General features: G+C 38.7%; 1 protein-coding gene across 2 annotated transcripts in view; it reads left to right on the top strand.

The window, feature by feature from the left end:
- The first annotated feature begins 231 nt into the window (after window positions 1-231).
- ZNF18 (zinc finger protein 18) overlaps window positions 232-23,990 on the top strand; it is a 42,168-nt gene continuing 18,409 nt past the window's right edge. The window contains exons 1-5 of one of the 2 annotated variants that reach the window (XM_069076801.1): window positions 232-392; window positions 3,071-3,274; window positions 4,702-5,188; window positions 8,840-9,020; window positions 9,592-9,683. In XM_069076801.1, the coding sequence (XP_068932902.1) occupies window positions 4,808-5,188; window positions 8,840-9,020; window positions 9,592-9,683 (654 nt within the window). In that variant the 5' untranslated portion in view covers window positions 232-392; window positions 3,071-3,274; window positions 4,702-4,807. The remainder of the gene's footprint in view (window positions 393-3,070; window positions 3,275-4,701; window positions 5,189-8,839; window positions 9,021-9,591; window positions 9,684-23,990) is intronic. The other variant, XM_069076800.1, reaches the window with a different exon arrangement.

Genomic DNA, 23,990 nt, shown 5'->3' with positions numbered 1-23,990 from the left:
ATTATAGTTTTCTCAGTGTTCTTATTCCCATATTTAATCGTGAGTTGGCTGACGGTGGGGTTCAGAAGCCCAGAGCTGAAAGTGACCTCAAAAGCCAACAGGTTAAACTTGCCTCAGAATGCAGCCAGCTCCCTGCAGGCAATACCTAGGCCCAGATGGGGCGGGGCTGAGATCGATTACATCACCTGTTAATTCTTCAAGAGGATCCCGCCCCCCTCCTTGTTGTACTTGCTCTCCGCCCCACTCTCTAATGACTCCATCCACAGGGTTCCTGACCCTGGGGCTGGGGATGCGCACTCAGTCTAGACTCCTTGCCGGAAGTGAGCGTTTGGAACCCTGTCCGCTTGTGAAGAACCTTGGTTTTGAGCCAGAGCCGGAGCCCAAGAATTCAGGTAGGAGCTGGGGTTCTCCAGTTTCCAGTCACTCTGCACACGCGGAGCTTTAGCTATTGTACCTTTTCATTTTCTTCCGTTTCAGGGGCTAAGGGACCCCAACTGAGCTATGATCCATTCATCCTCTTGCCTTCCTCCCCACCCCCCACTGGGCTTGTGTGGCAGGATGGGCAGGTGGGGTATTGGAGGTGAAAGTGAGGATAGTGCGGAGAGCTAGCCGCTTGGGAACCTAGTCTCTTTCCAGCCTTGGGTGTGGGGCGCCGCGTTTCTGTTTGGTGGAGGAGGGGCTGATTTTGAGTCTGGAGTGATGGGAGTAAAACTGGAAAGGCTTAGCGCCCACTGATTTTACCCTTGCTCATGGGTTTAATTTAACGCCTGGTAACTTCTTGGCCTTGTGGAAACTAGCCCCAGGAGAGTTTGGATGGTGTAGTGGGAAAAACACGCAACCTGAATTGTCGTATAAGTTATGCTACTCGTTCAGCAAGTATTTATTAAGCGTTTACTCTGTGCCAGTCACTGTGCTGAGCGCTGTGCATACAAAGAAGGGCAAAACCACAAACTGCCCTGGAGAAGCTCTCTTTTTAATGGGGGAGTCGACGTGTACATGTAAGATATAATAGATGGGAAGGTTGCCCTCCAGATGGTGGGATTTGAGCCGAGTCTTTAAAGGGAGCCAAGGGATTGGGGAAAGTGAAGTTGGATGGTAGAATGCATGAAGAAGAGTAAAGTTTAAGAAGATTGGAAGGTAGTAAAGGGATAAGTAGTGAAATGCCAGAGGCAGTTACACAGTGCCCCTGAAGTCTTAGTGCAATTTAAAGCTTAATTGTATTTGATCCTGGAGGTAATAGGAAGCCACTGGAAGTTGAGTAAGAGATTGGGAGAGGGTGGAAGGTTAGAGCTCAGCTTTATAAAAATCCCTTTGGCAGCTGTGTGGAGGATGCATTGGAGTGGGGAGAGACTTGAGATGGGGAGACCAGTTAGAAGGCTATTACACTACTCTAAATGAGAGATGATGAGGGCCTCAATTATCTTAGCAGCTGTGTTATTAGAAAGAAAGGGACATAGTGGACTGAAATTGGGGAGGTAGAAATGACAAGATTTGGGTTGGGTTCCTTTGCATTGGCTTGAATAGTGGAATGAATGAGATTAAAGGAGTTGAGGAAAATACTGAGGTTGCAAACCTGGATGATTCGAAGGATTGCAGTATTCTTTTTTTTTGCTTTTTGGATAGGGGAAGGCAGGGCAATTGGAGTTAAGTGACTTGCCCAAGGTCACAGGCTAGTGTTAAGTGTCTGAGGCCAAATTTGAATTCACATCCTCCAGTGCTCTATTCACTGTGCCACCTAGCCTCCCCAGTTGCAGTACTCTTGACAGTAATAGGCAAATTCTCCGGGGGGAGAATTTGAAGGAAAGATGATGAGTTCTGTTTGGGGTATATTTAGTTTGAAATGTCCACAAGTCACTTGGTGATGTGGGATTGAAATTCAGGAGAAAGAGTAGGGTTGTATTTGATTCGTCACTATATGACCTTGACAAGTCCAGTGTTGAACAGTGAAAGAATACTGACTGACCTCAGAGAACTTGGATTCACATCCCAGTTCAGATGCTTACTATCTTTTGGAATGTAGGCAAGTTACATAATGTTTCCTTAGTTTACTCATCTGTAAAATGACAGTGGGAGTATAGATGGCCTCAAAGGTCCCTTCAACCTCTAGATCTTCTAGTCAATCATTAAGGATTTATTATTAAGTACCTACTATGTGCTAGTCAATGTGCTAGATTCCCAATAAAGAAAGACAAATAAAATAATCCCTACTCTCATGAAGCTTACGTTCTATGAGGATAAGACAAAGAGTGCATAATTTAAGTATATAAGAAATACATACTAGATGGGGAGAGAGGGCACTAGCAGCTGCAAAGATCAGAGAAGACTTCATTTAGCTGCTTTTTGCTGAGTCTTGGAGAAAGGAAGGATTCGGTTAGATGGAGTTGAAGATGAAGAGGGGAGTGACATGTTTTAGGAACCAAAAAAGGTTATTTTTGCCTGGTTTGTAGAGTACAGAAAGTGGAATAGCAGATGAAGATCCCAGAAAGGTAGACAGAGGGCCAGATATCAAGACCTTAAAAAGGCAAGCAGAAGAGATGATCTAGAGGCATAATTTGTTTTGGAGAGGTTTGAGAGGTCTTGGAGAATCAGAGAAAATGTCTAGTCATTCATATTGGTCACATGACTTGAAAGACAGAAAGGTTTATGATGAAAGCAACTATTTAACTAACTATTGTTAACTATAATTAGTTAACAATAACTATTGAACTAATTATTAGTTACTAATAGCTAAATATTGAACTATTGAATAGTTATTCAGTAGTTAACTATTGAAGGGTGTACTAGGGAGATGGGAATAAGGGTACAGGCACTTGAGTTTGGGGAATGGGATTTGTACTGTGACAGCCAGGATCACTGAGATGGGAAGAGTATATAACAGGGTAAGAATATGGTAACTACAGTATTGAGGAATGAGTCCAGGCACTTTCAGTAGCTTGAGAGAGGCATCAAGGGAATTAGGTGGTGTTCAAATCCTTACCTCAAGGTCCAATATTAATAGATGGTTATAATGTGAGGTGGTTTTTTTTTCCAGTGATTTTTTTTTAAAATTAATTTGTTTGTTTACTTTTAGTTTACAGGATTCAATTCTACAATTCCTTGAGTTTCACATTTTGTCCTCCTTCCCCTCCCCGCCTTGGCAGCTTACAGTCAAGTATAGGATTCTGTAAATACTTTCACATTATACATTAGTCAGGTTATAAAGACAGATTGTATAAGCTGGAATGAAAAATGGTAGAGAGGACATAAAACCAAACAAGAAAAGGAAAAAGATCAGGTAGGTTTTTTTTTAATGTGTTTGCTTTGAAACAGATTGTTTTAGCCAAAGCATTTCAAGAATCCTTGTTAAATTAAAGGAAAAGCAATATGATATTTTGTGGGGTTATCTTCATTATTATATGATGAATTGTCTTTCATTACTCAAGCAACAATCTGTTACCTAGAATCACAGCACACTCTCCCCTTGGACAGTCTAGAGATTGATACCTGTATTAGCCTCTACATTTCATTAGGCCTAATAAATTGCCTTCTTTCTTTTATGATAACACTACCTGAGGCATGTTAACTGTACAGGAGGAAAGGAATAAGCATTTATGTAGCACCTCCCACATACCATGAGCTGTGCTTAAGTGCTTTACAAATATTTTATTTGCGCTCACAATAACCCTGGGAGGTAGATGCTATAATTAACCGAATTTTGCCATTGAAGAAACTGAGGCAAACAGAAGTTAAGTCACACTTAATAAGTGTGTGAGGCTGGATTTAAACTCAGGCCTTAATGATTCCAAGTCCATGCTTTTTTTCTTTTTTTAAAGCAATCGGGGTTAAGTAACTTGCTCAAGGTTACATGGCCAGTTTTTTTTTGTGTGGGTGCCGAGTATATGAGGCTGGAACCTATCCCAGGTCTTCCGACGCTGGGGCCGGCCACTCTTACTCACTGCACCACCTGGCCACCCCTACCAAGTCCATGCTTTATCCACTGTATCTCCTAGATGCCTTTCCTACAGTTGAGTAGATTATGGTCTTCTTGAAATTAAATTTCCTGATAAAGGATGGAGTGCTAAACCTGGAGTCTGGAGCCCTGAATCCTACCTCAGAAACTTAATACTAGCAGTTATCATCAGAAGCAAGTCACTTAAGGTCTTAGAACCTCATTTTCTTCATCTGTAAAATTAAAACAATAATATTTGCATTGTTTACCTTACAGGGTTAGGGAAAAAAATCTTTGTAGGAAATATAACGAGCATGACATTTTGTAGACCTTAAAGTGCTTCAAATGATTGAATTTTAAATTATCTTTCTTGGAAAGATAGGTATCCTTAGTTACTTGATAAAATTTTAACAACAATCTCAGTCTCTTAATTGTATTTAAGACACATCTTAGGCTCATTGAATACTCATTCATAAATATGTTAGATTGGATTACTTCTATAACTCATCTGTTTTATGTTTACTCTTGTCATTTTCCATTTTAAAATTTCAGACTTTTACCTATGAAATCTAGGACTCTTCTTTTGATGGGAGCTTATAACCTCTTGCTGATGTCTTGTTTGATTTGTTCTCTCAAAAAAGAATCTTGAATCCTCTCAGAAATTTGTAGGTTAACATATTCCATGCAGAGTTCTTCTGGGTAGGGCAGCGGGGTTATCTATTCTATTTCTCATTTATCATTCTTGACAGTTTTTTGGGTCTCTTTTCCTTCAGACTTCCTTTTAAAAAGCTCTAAAATTGTTCAGAGGGAGAAATATTTGAACTCAAAATCTCGGACCTCCTCTTCCATTTCCAAAGGTGGAATAGCCTTTTAAGTTATATGATGCCTGCAATCTTGGGGTCCTCAATTCCTACATCTCCATTGATGAAGCTAGAGGAAGATTCTTTTTCTGGACATGATTTTGCTCAGAATGGGGACAACCCTGAGACAGCCCGACAGCATTTCAGGCAGTTTCATTACCAGTTGATGTCTGGGCCTCATGAGACTATGAGACAACTCAGGAAGCTCTGCTTTGGGTGGCTTAGGCCAGAGATTCACTCAAAGGAGCAGATCTTGGAAATGCTGATGCTGGAACAGTTCCTAACCATCTTACCTGGGGAGATCCAAACCTGGGTGCGGAAGCAGTGTCCAGAGAGTGGAGAAGAAGCAGTGACACTGGTAGAGGACTTACAGAAAGACCCTGGGAGATTGTGGCATTGGGTAAGTAGAGGAAATTCTAATCTGGTAAGTAGATTGTGATGGGATTGTGGTATGGCAGGATGTCAGGAAAGAACTCTTCTTTCTGAAATGAGCTTTTAAATAAACTAAGTTTAAAAAGACCTTGTGGGGCGGCCAGGTAGCACAGCAAGTAAGAGCACCGGTTCCAGAGTCGGGATGACCTTGGATCAAATCTGGGCTCTGATACTTAGCACCACACCCAGAAATAACTGGCCTTGTAACCTTGAGCAAGTTACTTAACCCCAATTGCTTTAAAAAAAAATACCTTGAGAGAAAGACTAGGTTTGGAGTCTTGTAAATCCTATAAATTGTTTTTACTTCTTTCTCCATTAATTCCTACAGATTCCCCAAAATTTCTTTGAGTTCTTCATATTCATTGTCATATTACTCCTTTATAATTTATGTATTAAATTAAATAATTTTTTCCTTGGACCTAACAATGGAGACCAATAAATGACTTTTGATGAATCAGTGCCATAATGTTTATCTGAAGCCCTTTGGGGCTGTTTATAAAAACTATTGTCTGTCCTGGGATAATAAAGGAAATAATTCTTTTCTTTGTCATGACCTTTTTGAAGGGAATGAGAAAGAAGGATTCTAGTCCATTTTAGATATAAGGTACCTTTTTTTGGATTTATCTTTTAGGCATTGCAAATGTATTTACTAAACATTTAAAGTTATAAAAAAAATCCATTTTTTTTCCGCCACTTAGAACTGAGAAAATATGTTCATATTTCCATTTTGCAAAAACTCCAGAATGGTCATGGAAAAAGTTATACAACTTTCATTGCTTCTTTTTTGGACAACTGTTGGGGATAGAATTTAACTCTACCCTGTTTTTCTTCTTCTAGGTTCAGATTCCAGAAACAATTCTAGTAGTTTAGTTTCTTAAAAGATAGGAAGGAACTATTCCTTCATTTTAATGTTAGTCCCAATCAATCAATCAATCAATAAACATTTATTAAGCTTTTATTAGGCTGAATCTTGAAGGAAACAAAGCATTCTAAGAGGTGGAAGATAAAGGAGGGAGAGCATTTCAGGGATGAATGACAAGCCAACAAAGGCATGGAGATGGGAGTTAGTAGGAGAGCTTGTGGCGGACTGTAGACTATAGGAAGGAGCCAGATATTGATGAGTTTTAAATATTTGATCCTAAAGGTAATAAAGACTATTTGGCATTTACTGAGTATATATAATCAGACCAACACTTTAGGAAAAATCCTTTGGCAGGTAAGTAGAGAATTATTTGAGTTGGGACAGTCTTGAGGCAAGGAGACTTGTTAGGAGGCTATTAAAATAGTTCAGGTTAAAGGTGATGAGGACCTGGAAAAGGGAGGTGGCTGCATGAGTGGAAAGAATGGACAGATATCTTGGAGGTAGAAATGGAAACATTTGACAACTGATTGGTTATATGGGAATAGTGAGGAGTCAAGGATGACACTGAGGTTGTGAGGTTAGGTTAGGTTGGGTGGGAAGGATGGCGGTACCTTTCAAGGTATTAAGGAAGTTCTGAATTTGGGTTGGGGGGAGGTGGGGAAAGGAGAATGTGTTCTATTTTTGAAATTCTGCATTTGAGATGCCTATGGGACATTCATTTTGAAATGTCTGATAGACAATTGGAGATGTATTCCTAGGATTTGAGAGAAAGACTAGGATTGGAGTCTTGTGGTCATCCTGTAAATTGTTTTGCTGGTTAAGTTTACTTCTTTCTCCATTTTGTTGTTGTTTGGGTCATTTTTTAGTCATGTTGATGGAATCCTAATAAAATTGCCCCCAGCTCCAATGCTCTAACTTCCTTATGGGTCTCACTGAACAGCAGGCATGCTCTGTCTGATTTAGCCACATAGTCTGATTTTAACCACTCCTCAGGCCCCCAGACTAAATATAGCCACTGCCCTCAAATCCAATTCACATGTTTGAACAGGTGTGTCCTTGTACTCAACCACAGTGACATCATCAATTTAGCCCAAGACAAGATCATAATACCTAACTATCCATCTTTACTAGACAGAACCACAATAGCTAGCCAATCAGAAAGCAGCATGACTAGGATATTTGACCACCAGACCATAGAAGGGACCCCTCTTCTATTACCTGATCCCTTAACAAACCTCTCTTGCCTTTTTAATATTAATAATTTTGGAACCTAGCCTGCTTCGTGAGAGGCATCAATTTCAATAAATGCCTATACTTGGATTAGAGGTGGTTTGAGATGATTCCTCCACACCTTATGAAACTGTAGCAATGCCTGACTCTTCATGGACTTCTTGGAGTTTTCCTGGTAGAAATACTGGAGTGGTTTGCCATTTCCTTCTCCAGCTCATTTTACAGATGAGGAAACTGAGGCAAACAAGGCTAAATGACTTGCCCAAAGTCACATAGCTAATAAGTGTCTTAAGCTAGATTTGAACTCAAGTCTTCCTTGACTCCAGCTCTGGTGCTCTCTATCCGATGCATCATCCAGCTGCCTCCTTTTCCATAATTCCTCCAAATCCTCCCATATTTCTTTGAGTTTTCCATCTTCATTGTCATGGTACTTCCATTGCTTCTTTTTTTGGACAGCTGTTGGGGGTAGATAGAATTCAACTCTCCACTATTTTTCTTATTCTAGGTTCAGGATCTAGAAACAATTACATTAGAATGTTATTTATGTATAAAAGTATTACAATAGTATCTTTATTACACAAAATTAAGTTTCTTTTTTGAAGTAGATACAGTTGTGAAAATAATGTTGCTACTAAAGTTGAGCAAATTTTATAATAGTTTAATATATTCCATTATAGTTATATATCACAATTTCTTCAGCCTTGTTAGACACAGTTTGTTTCTGATTTTTTGCTACTGTAAAAAGTGATTCTATGGATGTCTTTGTATTGACTCTTATGGAGTAGTGGGGTCATTTGGGTCAAATGGGCTGAACAACTTACAATTTTTCTTGCTTAATTCCAGGTTATTTTCTAAAATAGTTGGACCAATTCATGGTTCTGTCAGCAGTTAAATAGACTTTCCCTTCTATAGAAAAATAATTAATGCTTGTTTCCATAGTGACTTGATTTTTTTTACATTCTTTGCTGAGAAACCTTGTCAGAAGTTTTTTGACGTTTAAATATTATACATAAGTTTCCCACCTATCTATATGATTATTTATCACTCCTAAGAACTTAAGTTTAATACTTTTAATTTTATTTCTTTGTTTCCCACAACCCTATTAAAATTGAAATTTTTTTGCTTTTTGGAGGGGGGGAGAGCAGGGCAATTGAGGTTAAGTGACTTGACCAAGGTCACACAGCTAGTAAGTGTTAAGTGTCTGAGGCCAGATTTGAACTTAGGTCCTCCCGACTCCAGGGCTGGTGCTCTATTCACTGCGCCACCTAGTCACCCCTTAAAATTGAATTTTTACCATTTTTTTTTTTACTGTCTGCCAATTTTGTGAGATGACACCATGGAATTTTGATTTTTTTTTTAAATAGCAATTTTGAGCACATTTTCAGATAGATCCAAGGTACTTTGAAAAGAGTCTCTGGTTGTTATCTGATTTCAAATGTCTCTTCCCCCAACTCTCCCCCACCCCTTAACCCGAGTGTCACCTCATCTCACACCTAATCATGGGGGTTGGACTTGGGTGATTCATAGATCAAAGTCCAAGTGCTCCGACAGGAAGCTCTTTCAGAGGAAATGGAAGCACCAGGTGTCCCAGTGGAACCTCATGCTAAAGTATTACTTCAAGAAGAAGGCACACAGAATTCACACTCATCACAGGAGGAACAGCTGAACCACAGCATCAAAGAGGAGTCTGAAAACTCAGTGGAGTTTGGTGAGGAGCAGTTGCTTCATTCTGAGAGAAGCTTTCCTGTTGGGGGAGTCTGGAGGATTTGGAGAGTGGGCCCATGACAGTGAGCCCATGGACTTATTGAAAATGAAACTTAAGTGATTTCAACAGATGACTAGGAAGTAAGCAGGAAAGGAGTTGCTCTCAGTGTCCTTCTGGGATTAGGGAGCAGTGTTAACAACAGGGTTGGCCTCAATCAACCACTTTAGTTTGGGGATTTTTATAATGTTTTGTCAGTAGACTGATCTAACTTGAGTTTAGTAAACTCATTTTGCTTCAGTTGTATCAACAAAGCCAGGGAAAAGATGTAGTGGTAGAGAGGGAAAGTCACTATTTAATGGAGTATAAAGGGAAATTTGTATTTTTAGGAAAGAGGTAAGAATCAGGTCCATAGGGTTGTGGATGGAGGAACAGGCATCAGAGCTATTTTCCCAGTTATTTCTCAGAATGCCCTGCTACAAGGTGCTATAATTTTGTGTGGTTGGGAATAGCTCTAATAAGGGGCTAGCATGGAACAAAGCCAGCATGTTTTAACACCTCCTATCTCCTGCCCTAGGTTTGCAGATTTCTCAGCTTCCTACCCTTCCTGAAGGAAGGCCTACCAGAGACAAGGGTGAGGCAGCTTCACTTTGTGCATCTGGATCTCAGGTGAGTGCTGATTTGCCTCTCATTGAACCAGGCTTTGAGCATTCAAACGACCCTTAATTTACATGTTGTTTTGTGGCAGGCACTGTTTTAGGTATTTGGAATGCAAAGATTTTTTTTAAAAAGTCGGTCAGTAAGCATTTATTAAGCACTTATTAAGCTATGTAAGAATACAGATAGAAGTAGAAAGATAGTCCTGCCCTCAAAGAACTTACATTCTGATGGGAGAATATAATACTTAAGAACACAAAAAAGACAGCTGACAGTGGGAGCAGGTTGGAGAAAGTGAGGAGAGACATGGTACATTTTTGTGGAGATGAGTCAACAGTGCAACCTAGAAAGGACTAAAGATATCTTTGGTCTGATCCTCTTCCCTAAATTGCTCTCATGGAAATTATTTTCTAATACGAATGAATATGATATTAGGTAGAATGTTATAGGGGTAAAGGAGCTATGTAGACATCATTGTATAAGAAAGTTTAATCTTTAAAAGATCTTAAGAGTGGCTGCCAATAAATATGGCAACATAGTATATTGTTGTCACAGTAAATGCACTACTAAAAATTTATGTTCATTGTAAATTGAATAATATAATTCATGATCAATTTTTTTCCTGGACAAATATATCAGAATTTATACATCCAGTTAAGTATCATTAACTTCAGAGTAATCACCACTGGTGAGGGTGAGGGTGGGGCAGGGCATACTCTTTTTTATGAAGAGGCTGTTAAAAGTATTTTTTTTGAAATTTGGCTTTGAGAATTGTCTGGGATCCTTGTGGATTATATTCAGTGGTGGCAAAACATTCTGTGAGAGTGTACAAATAAGTATGATATGTGAGTGTGTTAGAGAGGTGCAAACTAGTGTTACCTGAAATCTGAGGGAAAAAGGTCAATATTCCTGGCTTGATATCTCCTCCAAAGCCTGGCATAATTCTTTGCACTCTAGGAGCACTCAATCAACTGAACTGAATTATGAGTCTACTTCATATTTTCCTCTGATTTATAGTTTTCGTGATGTTTTATTTTAATTGGTAGGTGGATAGACCATTGGACCTGGAGTCAGGAAGACCAGAATTCAAATCTGGTATTAGTTGTAAATCTATTTTGCCTTTTGTCATATCATATTTTAAGATCTTTAGTTTCTAGTAGAAGCTGTCAAGTCTTATATGGTTTCTTAATAAATACTTGAACTACTTCTTTTGGGATATTTTATGGTATTTTTCATTTGATGTAGGAACTCTGGAATTTGCCCATAACATGCCTGAGATTTTTCCTTTTGGGATTTCTTTGAGGAAGTAATTTGCGGGTTCTTTCTATCTTAACTTTGTCTTCTGGTGCTAATAGATCTGGGGGATTTTCATTTGTGATTTCTCAAAATATAATTTCCAGGCTTTTTTTATCATGATTAAAAAAAAATTAATTTACTTACTTTTAGTTTATAGCATTCAGTTCCACAATCCCTTGAGTTATAATTTTTCTCCCCTTCTGCCACAATGGCAGCATGCAGTCTGATATAGGTTCTACAAATACCTTCAAATTAAACATTAGTCAAGTTGTAAAAGGATTTTGATCATGATTTTTAAGGAGTCCAATGATTGTTCTCTTTCCCTCTCTCCCTTCCTTACAAAAAAAAGAAAAAAATCCTCAAGCAAAACAAATGATTCCATTGGCCATGTCCAAAATATGTACCTTGAATTGGTCTCTTCTGTCATGAGATGGGTAGTATGTCCAATCATTGGTCCTCTGAAATTGTGGTTGGCCTCCCTAAATCTTTCAACATTGTTTGTCTTTACAGTTGTTATTGTTTAAACTATTTTTATTCTGCTCACTTTATTAAGCATCAATTTATGCAATTTTACCCAGGTTTCTTTGAAACCAACCCTTCCATTTCTTACAGTATGATAGTATTATATTCATAAAATAGAATTTGACCAGCTGTTTGCCAGTTAATGAGTATTAACTCTACCATTTTCTAGTTCTTTGGCACCACAAAAAGAGATACTCTAAATACAAGTATACATATGGGTCTTTTTCTTCTTTCTTTGTTCTCTTTGAGGTAAAAGCCTAGTAGTGGTATTGCTAGGGTATACATAGTTTAGTAACTTGGGGGATATTTGAAATAGTTTCTCAGAATGGCCCCACCAGTTCATAGCTATACTAACAGCATCACCCTACGTTTGTCTTCCTTTTTTGTCACCCTTGCTAATCTGAAAGGGTGAGGTGGAATCCTTAGAACTGCTTTAATTTGCATTTCTCTAGTGATTTGGAGTATTGTTCCCTATTTCTATTGATAACTTGGGATTTCTTTCTTAGAAAACTGTTTGTTCATATCCTTTTACTATGTGGGGAATGGCTTTTGACAAAAGGCAAGAGATAAAAGGTTTACAACTGAAGATATCCTTATTTGTTTTTTTTTAAATTTGTTTTTAGTTTTCAATATTCATTTCCCAAAGATTTTAGTTGCAGATTTTCTTCCCATCTCTCCCCTACCTCCCACCCCAAGATGGCAAGCATACTGAATACTCCATCCCCCAGTCTGTTCTCTCTTATATCCTCCCTGCCACTCCTTCCCCTTCCCGCAACTTTCTAGTAGGGCAAGATGGATTTCCGTACCCCAGTGCCTCAGTTGCATGTAAAAAACACTTTTTTTTTTTTGCTTTTTGCAGTTGGGGTTAAGCAACTTGCTAAAGGTCACACGGCTAGTAAGTGTTAAGTGTCTGAGGCTGAATTTGAACTCAGGTCCTCCTGACTCCAGGGCCAGTGCTCTATTTATTACCTAGTCGCCCCTAAAAAATAAGTTTTTTTAACATTAAAACTTTGATTTCCAGATTCTTTCTGTTCTTCCCTCCTTACCCACCCCCACTGGGAAAGAAAAGCAATTCAATATAGGCTATATATTTGTAGTTATGCAAAACATTTCCATAGTAGTGATACTGTGAAAGACTAATTATATTTCCCTCCATCCTATCCTGTCCCTCACTTAATCTGTTTTTTCCTTTGACCCTGTCCCTGTTCAAAAGTGTTTGCTTCTAACTACCCTGTCCCCCAATGTGCCCTCCCTTCTATCATTCCCCCTCTTATCCCCTTCTCCCTTACTTTCCTGTAGGGTAAGATACCCAGTTGAGTGTGTATGCTATTCCCTCCTTAAGCCAAATCTAATGTGAATAAGGATGACTCTTTCCCTTTCACCTTTCTGCTCTTCTCTTACATTGCAACAGTTTTCTCTTGCCTCTTCTTTTTTTTGGAGGGGCAATTGAGGTAAGTGACTTGCCCAAGGTCACATGGCTACTAAGTGTTAAGTGTCTGAGGCCTAATTTGAACTCAGGTCCTCCTGACTCCAGGGCCAGTGCTCTATTCATTGCACCACTTAGATACCCCTCTTGCCTCTTTTTTTTTTTTTAAGCAATCAGGGTTAAGTAACTTGCTCAAGGTTACACGGCCAGTTATTTCTGAGTGTGGTGCTAAGTATCTGAGCCCAGATTTGATCCCCAGGTCATCCTGACACTGGAGCTGGTGCTCTTACTCGCTGAGCCATCTGGCCACCCCCCTCTTGCCTGTTTTATATGAGATAATTTACACTATTCTATCTCTCCTTTTCTCCTTCTCCCAATATATTCCTCTCTCACCTCTTATTTTTATTTTTTGTATACATATATAATCCCTTCAACTATCCTCATACTGAGAAAAGTCTCATGAATTACAAATATGATCTTTCCATGCAGGAATGTAAACAATTCAACTTTAATAAGTTCCTTGTGAGTTCTCTATACTGTTTACCTTTTCATGTTTTTCTTGCTTCTTGTATTTGAAAGTCAAATTTTCTATTCAACTCTAGTTTTTTCATCAAGAATGCTTGAAAGCAGGCGGCTAGGTGGTGCAGTGAAGAGAGAACCGGCCCTGGAGTCAGGAGGACCTGAGTTCAAATCCGGCCTCAGACACTTAACACAAAAACTAGCTGTGTGACCTTGGGCAATTCACTTAACCCCAATTGCCCTCCAAAGGAAAAACAAAACACTTAAAAAAAAAGAATGCTTGAAAGTCCTCTTTTATTGAATATCCACATTTTCCCCTGAAGTATTATATTCAATTTTGCTGTAGATGATTCTTGGTTTTAATCCTAGATCCCTTAATGGAGAAGCTGCTAGATCTTGTGTTATCCTGATTTTGTTTCCACAATACTCAAATTGTTTCTTCCTGACTGCTTGTAATATTTTATCTTTGATATGGGAACTCTGGAATTTGGCTACAATATTCCTAGAAGTTTTCTTTTTGAGATCTTTTTCAAGAGGTAATTGGTGATTTTTTTTTTTTTTTTTGCTTTTGGAAGGGCAGGGCAGTTGGGGTTAAGTGACTTTCCCAAGGTATGGTTAGTAAGTGTTAAATGTCTGAGGTCAGATTTGAACCCAGGTCTTCCTGACTCCAGGGTCGGTGCTCTATTCACTGCGCCATCTATCCACCTCTGTGATTGGTGAATTCTTTCAATTTTTATTTTGCCCTCTGGTTCTAGAATGTCAGAGCAATTTTCTTTGATAATTTCTTGAAAGTTGATATCTAGGTTTTTGGGTTTTTTTTGATCATACCTTTCAGGTAGTCCAGTAATTTTTAAATTATCTCTCCTAGATCTGTTTTCCAGGTCAGTGGTTTTTTCCAATGAGATATTTTGCATTGCCTTACATTTTTTCATTCATTTGGATTTGTTTGATAGCATCTTGATTTCTCATAAAGTCATTAGCTTCCATTTGCTCCAGTATAATTTTGAAGCAATTATTTTCTTCAGTGAACTTTTGAACTTCCTTTTCCATTTGGCCAGTTCTATTTTTTAAGGCATCCTTCTCCTTATTGGCTTTTTGGACCTCTTTTGCCATTTGAGTTAGTCTATTTTTTAAGGTATTATTTTCTTTAGTCCGACTGTTGACTTTTTTTTTTTTTTAAAGCAATTGGGGTTAAGTAACTTGCTCAAGGTTACACGGCCAGTTATTATTTCTGGGTGTGGTGCTGAGTATCTGAGCCCGGATTTGATCCAAGTCATCCCGACACTGGAGCCGGTGCTCTTACTCGCTGTGCTACCTGGCCGCCCCTGTTGACTTGTTTTTCATGATTTTCTTGCATCATTCTCATTTCTATTCCCAGTTTTTCACCTACTTCTCTTATTTGATTTTCAATCCTTCTTGAGCTCCTTCATGACTTGTAATCAATTCATATTTTTCTTGGAGGCTTTTGATGCAAGAGTTTTGACTTTATAATCTTCTTGTGGTTCTGGGTTCTGATCCTTTGTCCCCTCCCCCAAAGATTCTATAGTCTGATTGCATTTCCTCTGTTTGCTCATCTTGCCAGCCAGTTACTTGACTTTTGAGCTCTTTACCATGGTAGAACTCTGCTTCTGGAGTGGAGAGTGCTGTGTCCCAAATTTTGGGACATTTGTACAGCTATGTCAGAACTTTTTCCAGGGACCTGCCTCAGAACTGTGAGGATGACTGCTTTTCCACAGTCTCAACAACCTCTGCCACATTAGCGCTCCTCACTGCAGGACCACCACCCATGACTGTGACCCAGAACCAATCAGGGCAAAGCAAGAGAATCCTGCCTCAGCGCCAACAGAGTAATTGCTACAAATACCCTCTTGTCAGCCACTTGGTCCTCCTATGATCTGTAGGCCTGGAGCTGGGAGCAGACGCAGTGGCACAGCCACCTCTGCTGCCCTGGGGGGTAGGGTGTGGACCAAACTCTTCTCTCATCCAGTTCCAACAGTTCCCCACTGACCTTTTACTTTCTCTTTGGTGTTTATGGGTTGAGAAGTCTGGAAACCACCACAGCTGCCAGTGGTTCACTCTGCTGAAGTCTGCTCTGGCCAGTATCTGCCATGGGTCTGGGCCAGTGTGGCTCACATGGCTCATGTGGGACCATGATTCTCTTCCCATCTAAGTGCAATAGACCCTTCGAGGCTGCCTTCAGTGGGAGATTTGTTTATCTCTGTCACTTTGTGGGTTCTGTAGCACTAAAATTTATTTAGAATAATTTTTTTTACAGGTTTTGGTGGTGGTTGGAACTGGAACTCAAGAAAGTTCCTGCTTTTACTCCTACCCCCAAGATGTCTTTATTTGGAAGAGCTAAATATAAGACTACAGGAGGGGAAAATAGATTTTTAAGGAATATAGGATTTCCAAGCATTCTTGATGAAAAGACTTTGTAGATATTTAGAAATAGAAATGCTGGCACCAAGAGAAATATGTCATGGTACATATTTGTATAACTGAAAGGGATTATATGAAGATGACATAGTAAAATGTTGCAAGGCCTTAAAGAGTTGGGAATAACAGGTCATACTTGTTTCCTAAAAACCTGTATGGGTCAGGAAGCAATAGTTGGAACTGAACAAGGAACAATTGATTGGTATAAGATAAGAAAAGTAGTACAAGACTGTGATTGTTACCTTATTTATTTAATTTATATGCAGAGTATTGGTATGCTAAATGCCAGGCTAGATGAATGAAAGGCCAGAATTAAGGTTTCCAGGAGAAATATCAACAATCTCAGATATGAAGATGATACTTTTTTTTTCAAATGCTTTATTAAATTCTGATTTACATCATTTATTTCCGCCATATTTTGAGTTACAAATTTTCTCCCTGTTTTTCCCCTACCCACTACCCCAGAATAGCAGTCCCAAAGGATATCCCCTCCTCCAGTCTGCTCTCTTCCATATCTTCTCCCATACCCCCTTCGACTTTTCCAGTAGGGCATGGTGGATATCTATGCCCCAGTGCCTGTACATATTCTTTCCCAATTACATGTAAGATAGCATTAATAATAATATATATGCATATATAATTTTAAACATTTGATTTTAAAACTTTGAATTCCAGATTCATTCCCTTCTTCCCTTGTCACCTACCCTTACTGGGAAGATAAGCAATTCAGTATAGATTGTACATGTGTAGTTAGTGCAAAACATTAACATAATAGATATATTGTAAAAGACTGACTATATTTCCCTCCCTCCTATACCACCACCCACTTGTTCTATTCTCTACTTTGATCCTGTCCCTTTTCAAAAGTGAGTGCTTCCAACTTCCCTCCCCCCCAGCCTGCCCTCTCTTCCATTATCCCTACTCTCCTGTAGGGTGAGATACCCTATTTAGTGTGTATTTCATTCCCTCCCTCAGCCAAATTCAGTGAGAATAAGGTTGACCCATTCCCTTTTGCCTTCCTATTCTTCCCCTCCATTGTAACCCTTTTCCCTTGCCTCTTCTTTATGAGATAGTTTACCCCATTCTGTCTCTCTATCTCCTCTCATTATATTCTTCTCTCACCTCTTAATTTCCCCTTTTAAGCATCATCCCTTCCTATTAAATTGGTCCTGTGCCCTCTATGTATACCTATAAGCATATATACACACATTCACACATGAATTCATATGCCCGTATACTCTCCGATATATACATATATATATTTCTATTCCCTTCAAATATTTTCATACTGAGAAAAGTTTCATCAGTTACAATTATCGTTTTTACATGAAGGAATGTGAATAGTTCAACTTTGTGGCTTATGATTTCTTTTCCCTGTTTACCTTCTCAAGCTTCTCTTGCTTCTTGTATCTGGATGTCAAATTTTGTATTCAACTCTGGTTTTTTCATTAAGAATGCTTGAAAGTGGGGCAGCTAGGTGGCGCAGTGAGTAAAGCACTGGCCCCGGAGTCAGACCTGAGTTCTGGGCCCTTCGATCCCTCAGTGTAGTAGCTGCCAGATCCTGTGTTATCCTGATTGTGTTTTCACAATATTCAAATTGTTTCTTCCTGGATGCTTGTAATATGCTCTCCTTGATCTGGGAATTGTGGAACCTGACTATAATATTCCTAGGAGTTTTCTTTTTGGGAACTTTTTCAGGAGGTGATCGGTGGATTCTTTCAACCTCTGTTTTGCCTTCTGGTTCTAAAACATCAGGGCAATTTTCCTTGAGAATTTCTTGGAGGATGATTTCTGGGTTCTTTCCCTGATTATGGCTTTCAGGTAGTCCAATAATTTTAAAATTATCTCTCCTGGATCTATTTTCCAGGTTGGTGGTTTTTCCCATGAGATATTTCACATTGCCTTCTATTCTTGCATTTGTTTGGATCTGTTTAACATCATCTTGATTTCTCTTAAAGTCACTAGCTTCCCTTAGCTCCAATCTAAATCTAAGGGAACGATTCTCCTCATTGAGCTTTTGAGATTCCTTTTTCCATCTTGCAAATTTGGCTTTTCAAGGCATTCCCCTTCTCATTGCTTTTTTGAGCTTCTTTTGCTAGTTGAGTCAGTCTGTTTCTTAAGGTGTGATTTTCCTTAGTCAGGCTGTTGATTTTCATTTCATAATTTTCTTGCATTGTTCTCATTTCTCTTCCCAATTTTTCCTCCACTTCTCTTATCTGCTTCTTAAGGTCCTCTATGGCCTGTAACCAGCTCATATTTTCCTTTGAAGCTTTTGGTGCAGGAGTTCTGACATCACTGTCTTCCTCCTGTTCCATGCTTTGCTCTTTTTGTCCCCAAAAAGGAGTCTAATATTGGAGTCTTCTGTTTGTTTTGCTTCCTTTGTCTGGTCATGTGGCCCCTCAGTCACTTGACTCCTGGGCTTTTTGCCACATTAGGACTCTGCCACCAGACAGGGGAGCTTTTGTCCCAAATGCTGGGGTTTTCTCAGCTGCCGGAGGTATTAGATGGGTACCCTCTCTGAGACCTCCACACACTCTGGCAAGGTGGACACACACCCCAGGACCTCCACCTTTGACCGCAGTCCAGATCCAAGCAGGTTAAAGCAAGAGCAATTACCCCTTAGACTGGACGCTTGGTCCCCCTACACTCTGCGGGCCAGGAGCTGAAGCTGCCATGTGGCGCTGGCTGTGTGGGGCGGCACAGTGCCTTGTCGCCCTGGGGGAAAAGCTGACTTGCTCCTATCTACTGATCCCAAAGTCCACACTGCACTGATCTCTCACTTTGTCCTTTGCATCTATGTGCTGATAAATGTGGAAACGGCCACAGCTGCTGGTGATCTGGAGTCCCTCAGGCCAGCGGCTGGTCAGGCCTGCCCTGGGGCTAAAACCTCGGCTCTGGAGTGGCTGGGCATGGCTCCCAGAGCTCTGTGCTGGCTGCTTGCTGCCAGCCTGCTGGGCTGTCCTCAGTGGGAGGTTACCTTCTCTGTGTCATTTTGTGGTTTCTGCAGCTCCAAAGTTCGTTTAGAGTCCCCTTTTTACATGGATTGGGAAGGTGGAAGCCAGAGTCGCAAGGCAGTCCTGCTGCTCTGCCACATTGACTCCGCCCCCAACAATACCTTTCTGATGGCAGACAGTGAAGAAGAATTAAGAAGTTTCTTTTTTTTTCTTTTGTTATATTCTTTTTTTTAATTATTAATTTTTTTTTTAGTTTACAGCATTCAATTCCACAATTCTTTCAGTTTCATATTTTGTCCCCCTCCCTCCCCTTCCCCCCAAGGTGGCATATAGTCAAATATAGGATCTGTAAATACTTTCACATTATACAGTAGTCAGGTTATAAGGACGGATTGTACCAGCTGGAATGAAAAATGGTAAAGAGGACATAAAACCAAATAAGAGAAGGAAGAAGATCAGGTGTTTTGCTTCCACCTGGATATAAACTCAGTTCTTTCTAGTTCTCTGGATGCACATATTTCTTTCCAGTCTTTTGGGATTGACTTATATCACTGCATTGCTGAGAAGAGTCCAGTCTATCAAAGTTGGTCATCACACATACGTCGTGTCTGTAATTGTGTACAAATTTCTCCTGGTTCTACTCTTCTCACTCAGCACCAGTTTGTACAAGCCTCTCCAGGTAAATATGAAGACTGTCTGCTCCTCGTTTCTTATAGCACAATAGTATTCCATAACATGCATATACCACAACTTGTTCAGCCATTCCCCAATTGATGGGCACCCCCTTAATTTCCATTTCTTTGCTACCACAAAAAGAGCTGCTATAAACATTTTTGTACATATGGGTCTTTCTCTCATTTCTGTGATCTCTTTGGGATATAACCCTAGGAGTGGTATTGCTGGATCAAAGGGTATGAAAGTATTTATAGCTCTTTGGGCATAATTCCAGTTTGCTTTCCAGAAAGGCTGGATCAGTTCACAACTCCACCAGCAATGCATTAGTGTTCCAATTTGCCCACATCCTCTCCAGCATTTGTCCTTTTCCTGTTTTGTCATCTTAGCCAATCTGGTGAGATGTGGTACCTCAGAGTTGTTTTGATTTGCATTTCTCTAATCAATAGTGAATTAGAGCATTTCTTCATGTGCTTATAGATATCTTTAATTTCTTTCTCTGAAAATTGCCTGTTCATATCCTTTGACCATTTATCAATTGGGGAATGACTTGTATTTTTATAAATTTGACTCAGTTCTCTGTATATTTTAGAAATGAGTCCTTTGTCAGAGACATAGGTTGTAAAGATTCCCAATTTCCTACCTCCCTCTTAATCTTGGTTACATTGGCTTTGTTTCTACAGAAGCTTCTCAATTTCATGTAGTCAAAATTATCCATTTTACATTTTATAATGTTCTCTAATTCTTGTTTAGTCATAAGGTCTTTCCCTCTCCACAAGTCTGACAGGTAAACTACTTGTTTTAGGAGACTGCTTACAGTATCAACTTTTATACCTAGATCATGCACCCATTTAGACTTGATTTTAGTATATGGTGTTAGATAATGGTCTATGCCCAGTTTCTGCCATACTGTATTCCAGTTTTCCCAGCAGTTTTTGTCAAATAGTGAGTTCTTATCCCCAAAACCAGGGTCTGGGGGTTTATCAAACAATAGATTACTATAGTCATTCTGAGACTTCTGAATCTTGTGTGCCTAATCCATTCCATTGATCCACTCCTCTATTCCTCAGCTAGTACCAAGTAGTTTTGATGACTGCTGCTTTATAATACAGATTGAAATATGGTATAGCTAGTCCTTCCCTAGCATTTCTTTTCATTAATCCCTTGATATTCTGGACCATTTATTCTTCCAAATGAATTTTGTTACTATTTTTTCTAGCTCTATAAAGTAGTTTTTTGGTAAATTAATTGGTATGGCACTAAATATATAATTTAATTTAGGTAAAATTGTCACTTTTATTATATTAGCTCTACCCAGCCATGAGCAATTGATATTTTTCCAATTAGTTAGATCTGACTTTATTTGTGTGAAAAGTGTTTTGTAGTTATGGTCATATAAGTCCTGGGTTTGTTTTGGCAGTAGATTCCCAAATATTTTATAATGTCTACAGTAACTTTAAATGGGATTTCCCTTTCTATCTCTTGCTGTTGAATTTCATTGGAAATATATAGGAATGCCAAGGATTTATGTGGGTTTATTTTATATCCTGCAACTTTGCCAAATTTATTTATTGTCTCAAGTAGTTTTTTACTTCATTCTCTAGGATTCTCTAAGTATATCATCATATCATCGGCAAAGAGTGATAGCTTGGTCTCTTCTTCGCCTAATTTGATTCCTTTGATTTCTTTTTCTTCTCTAATTGCTACTGCTAACATTTCTAGTACCAGATTGAATAAGAGGGATGATAGTGGACACCCTCGTTTCACCCCTGATGTTATGGGAAATGCTTCTAGCTTCTCCCCATTACATATAATACTTGCTGATGGCTTTAAATAGATGCTACCTATTATTTTAAGGAAGGCTCCATTTATTCCTATACTTTCTAATGTTTTTAATAGGAATGGATGTTGTATTTTGTCAAATGCCTTTTCTGCGTCTATTGAGATGATCTTGTGGTTTCTGCTAGTTTTATTGTTGATATGCTCAATTATACTGATGGTTTTCCTAATATTAAACCATCCTTTAATTCCTGGAATAAATCCTACCTGATCAAAGTGTATTATTCTTGAGATAAGTTGCTGTAGTCCTTTTGCTAGTATTTTATTTAGAATTTTTGCATCTATATTCATGAGGGAGATTGGTCTATAATTTTCTTTCTCTGTTTTATCTCTTCCTGATTTAGATATCAGTACCATATTTGTGTCATAAAAAGAATTTGGTAGGACTCCTTCTTCACTAATTTTCCCAAATAGTTTGTAGAGTATTGGAATCAATTGTTCTTTAAATGTGTGGTAGAATTCACTAGTGAATCCGTCTGACCATGGAGATTTTTTCCTAGGGAGCTGACTGATGGATTGTTCAATTTCTTTTTCTGAGATGGGATTATTTAAGTAATTTACTACCTCTTCAGTTAATCTGGGCAACTTGTATGTTTGTAAATATTCATTCATTTCCCTAAGATTGTCAAATTTATGTGCATACAATTGGGAAAAATAATTCCTAATTATTGTTTTGATTTCCTCTTCATTGGAGGTAGACTCACCCTTTTCATTTTTGATACTCATAATTTGGTTTTCTTTCTTTTTTTTTTATCATATTGACTAAGGGTCTGTCAATTTTGTTGGGTTTTTTTTTCATAAAACCAGCTCTTAGTTTTATTTATTAATTCAATAGTTTTCTTAATTTCAATTTTATTAATCTCTCCTTTGGTTTTCAATATTTCTAATTTAGTATTCAATTGGGGCTTTTGAAATTGTTCTTTTTCTAGGTTTTTTAATTGCATGCCCAATTCGTTGAGCTCCCTTTTCTCTAATTTAACCATGTATGCACTCAGGGATATAAAACTTCCCCTAAGAACTGCCTTTAATGTATCCCACAAATTTTGGTATGTTGTCTCATTATTATCATTCTCTTGAATGAAATTACTGATTGTTTCTACAATTTCTTGTTTGACCCACTCATTCTTTAGGATTAAATTGTTTAATTTCCAGTTAGTTTTTAGTCTTTCTTTCCCTGGCCTTTATTGCATATAATTTTTATTGCATCATGATCCGAGAAGGATGCATTTAATATTTCTGCCTTGCTGCTTTGAATTGTGAGGTTTTTATGCCCTATAACATGGTCAATTTTTGAGTATGTGCCATGAACCACTGAGGAGAAAGTATATTCCTTTTTATCCCCATTCAGTTTTCTCCAGAGATCTATCATACCTATCCTCTCTAAAATCCTGTTCACCTCCTTAATTTCTCTCTTGTTTATTTTGAGGTTGGATTTATCAAGTTCAGAGATGGGGAGATTAAGGTCTCCCACTAGTATAGTTTTGCTATCTATTTCTTCCTCTAATTCCTTTACCTTCTCCTCTAGGAATCTGGATGCTATACCGCTTGGTGCGTATATGTTAAGTAATGATATTGCTTCATTCTTGGTGGTGCCTTTTAACAGGATATAGTTTCCTTCCTTATCTCTTTTAATTAGGTCACTTTTTGCTTTATTGGAGATAAGGATTGCTACCTCTGCTTTTTTTACTTTAGCTGAGGCATAACATATTTTACTCCAACCTTTTACCTTTAGCTTGTGTGTATCCCTCTCTTTCAGATGTGTTTCTTGTAAACAGCATATTGTAGGATTATGATTTCTAATCCATTCTGCTATCCGTCTCCATTTTATGGGAGAGTTCATTCCATTCACATTTATAGTTATGATTGTTATCTGTTTCTTTCCCTCCATTCTATTCCTGCCCCTGTTAATGTTCATATTTTCCCTCTCTTCTCCCTTCCCCCCTTAATAGTTTTCCTTTTGACCACCACCTCTCTTAGTGTTCCCTTATCAGCCCCCCTCCCTTTTCCTCCCCTTTTCCCTTACTTCTTCTCTCTCTACAAACCACTCCCACCCCCCTTTTGTAACCCTTTCCCCCTCCTACTGCCTGTAGGATATTTTTATACTTAATGCAGTATGTTATTTCTTCTTTGCACCAAGAATGACCGGAACAAATCTCATGCGAAGCTCCTCTCCCTCCCCTTTTCCCCTCTAAAATGATACTTTTTGCGTTTCTTCTCCATAGAGTCCTATGCTTAACTGGTTGTTATTCCCTCCTTGTACCGGAACCAATGATGGGAAAGCTCATATGCTTCCAAACTCCCTCCCTTTTTTTTTCCTCTGCTATACAGTTTTTATGCCTCTATGTGTGGCATAATTTACCCTTTTCCACTTCATCCATTCCCTTTCTTCCATTGCAGTCCCTTTGTAGCCCTTAATAAGTTTTTTTTAAATCATCATTTTGTGTATTTTATACTCTATACTTGTCTATAGTTTTGTTATAGTTTGTTATATATTGTTTATACCCTCTACTTGTCTATAACCAGTTTGCTCTTATCAAATAGCAGGGTGTGTGTGTGTTCTCCTTGTTTACCTTTCTAAGTCACTGTTGCATCTTGTAATTGGAGGTTAAATTTTCCATTGAGTTCTGGCTTTTTTATCAAGAAGATCTGGAACTC

This window comes from Petaurus breviceps, unplaced genomic scaffold, assembly GCF_028583685.1.
Source record: "Petaurus breviceps papuanus isolate PSGF00001 unplaced genomic scaffold, PetGlider_PUasm1.0 90925, whole genome shotgun sequence".
NCBI lineage: Eukaryota > Metazoa > Chordata > Mammalia > Diprotodontia > Petauridae > Petaurus > Petaurus breviceps.
This window is presented reverse-complemented; position numbering and strand designations above follow the sequence as displayed.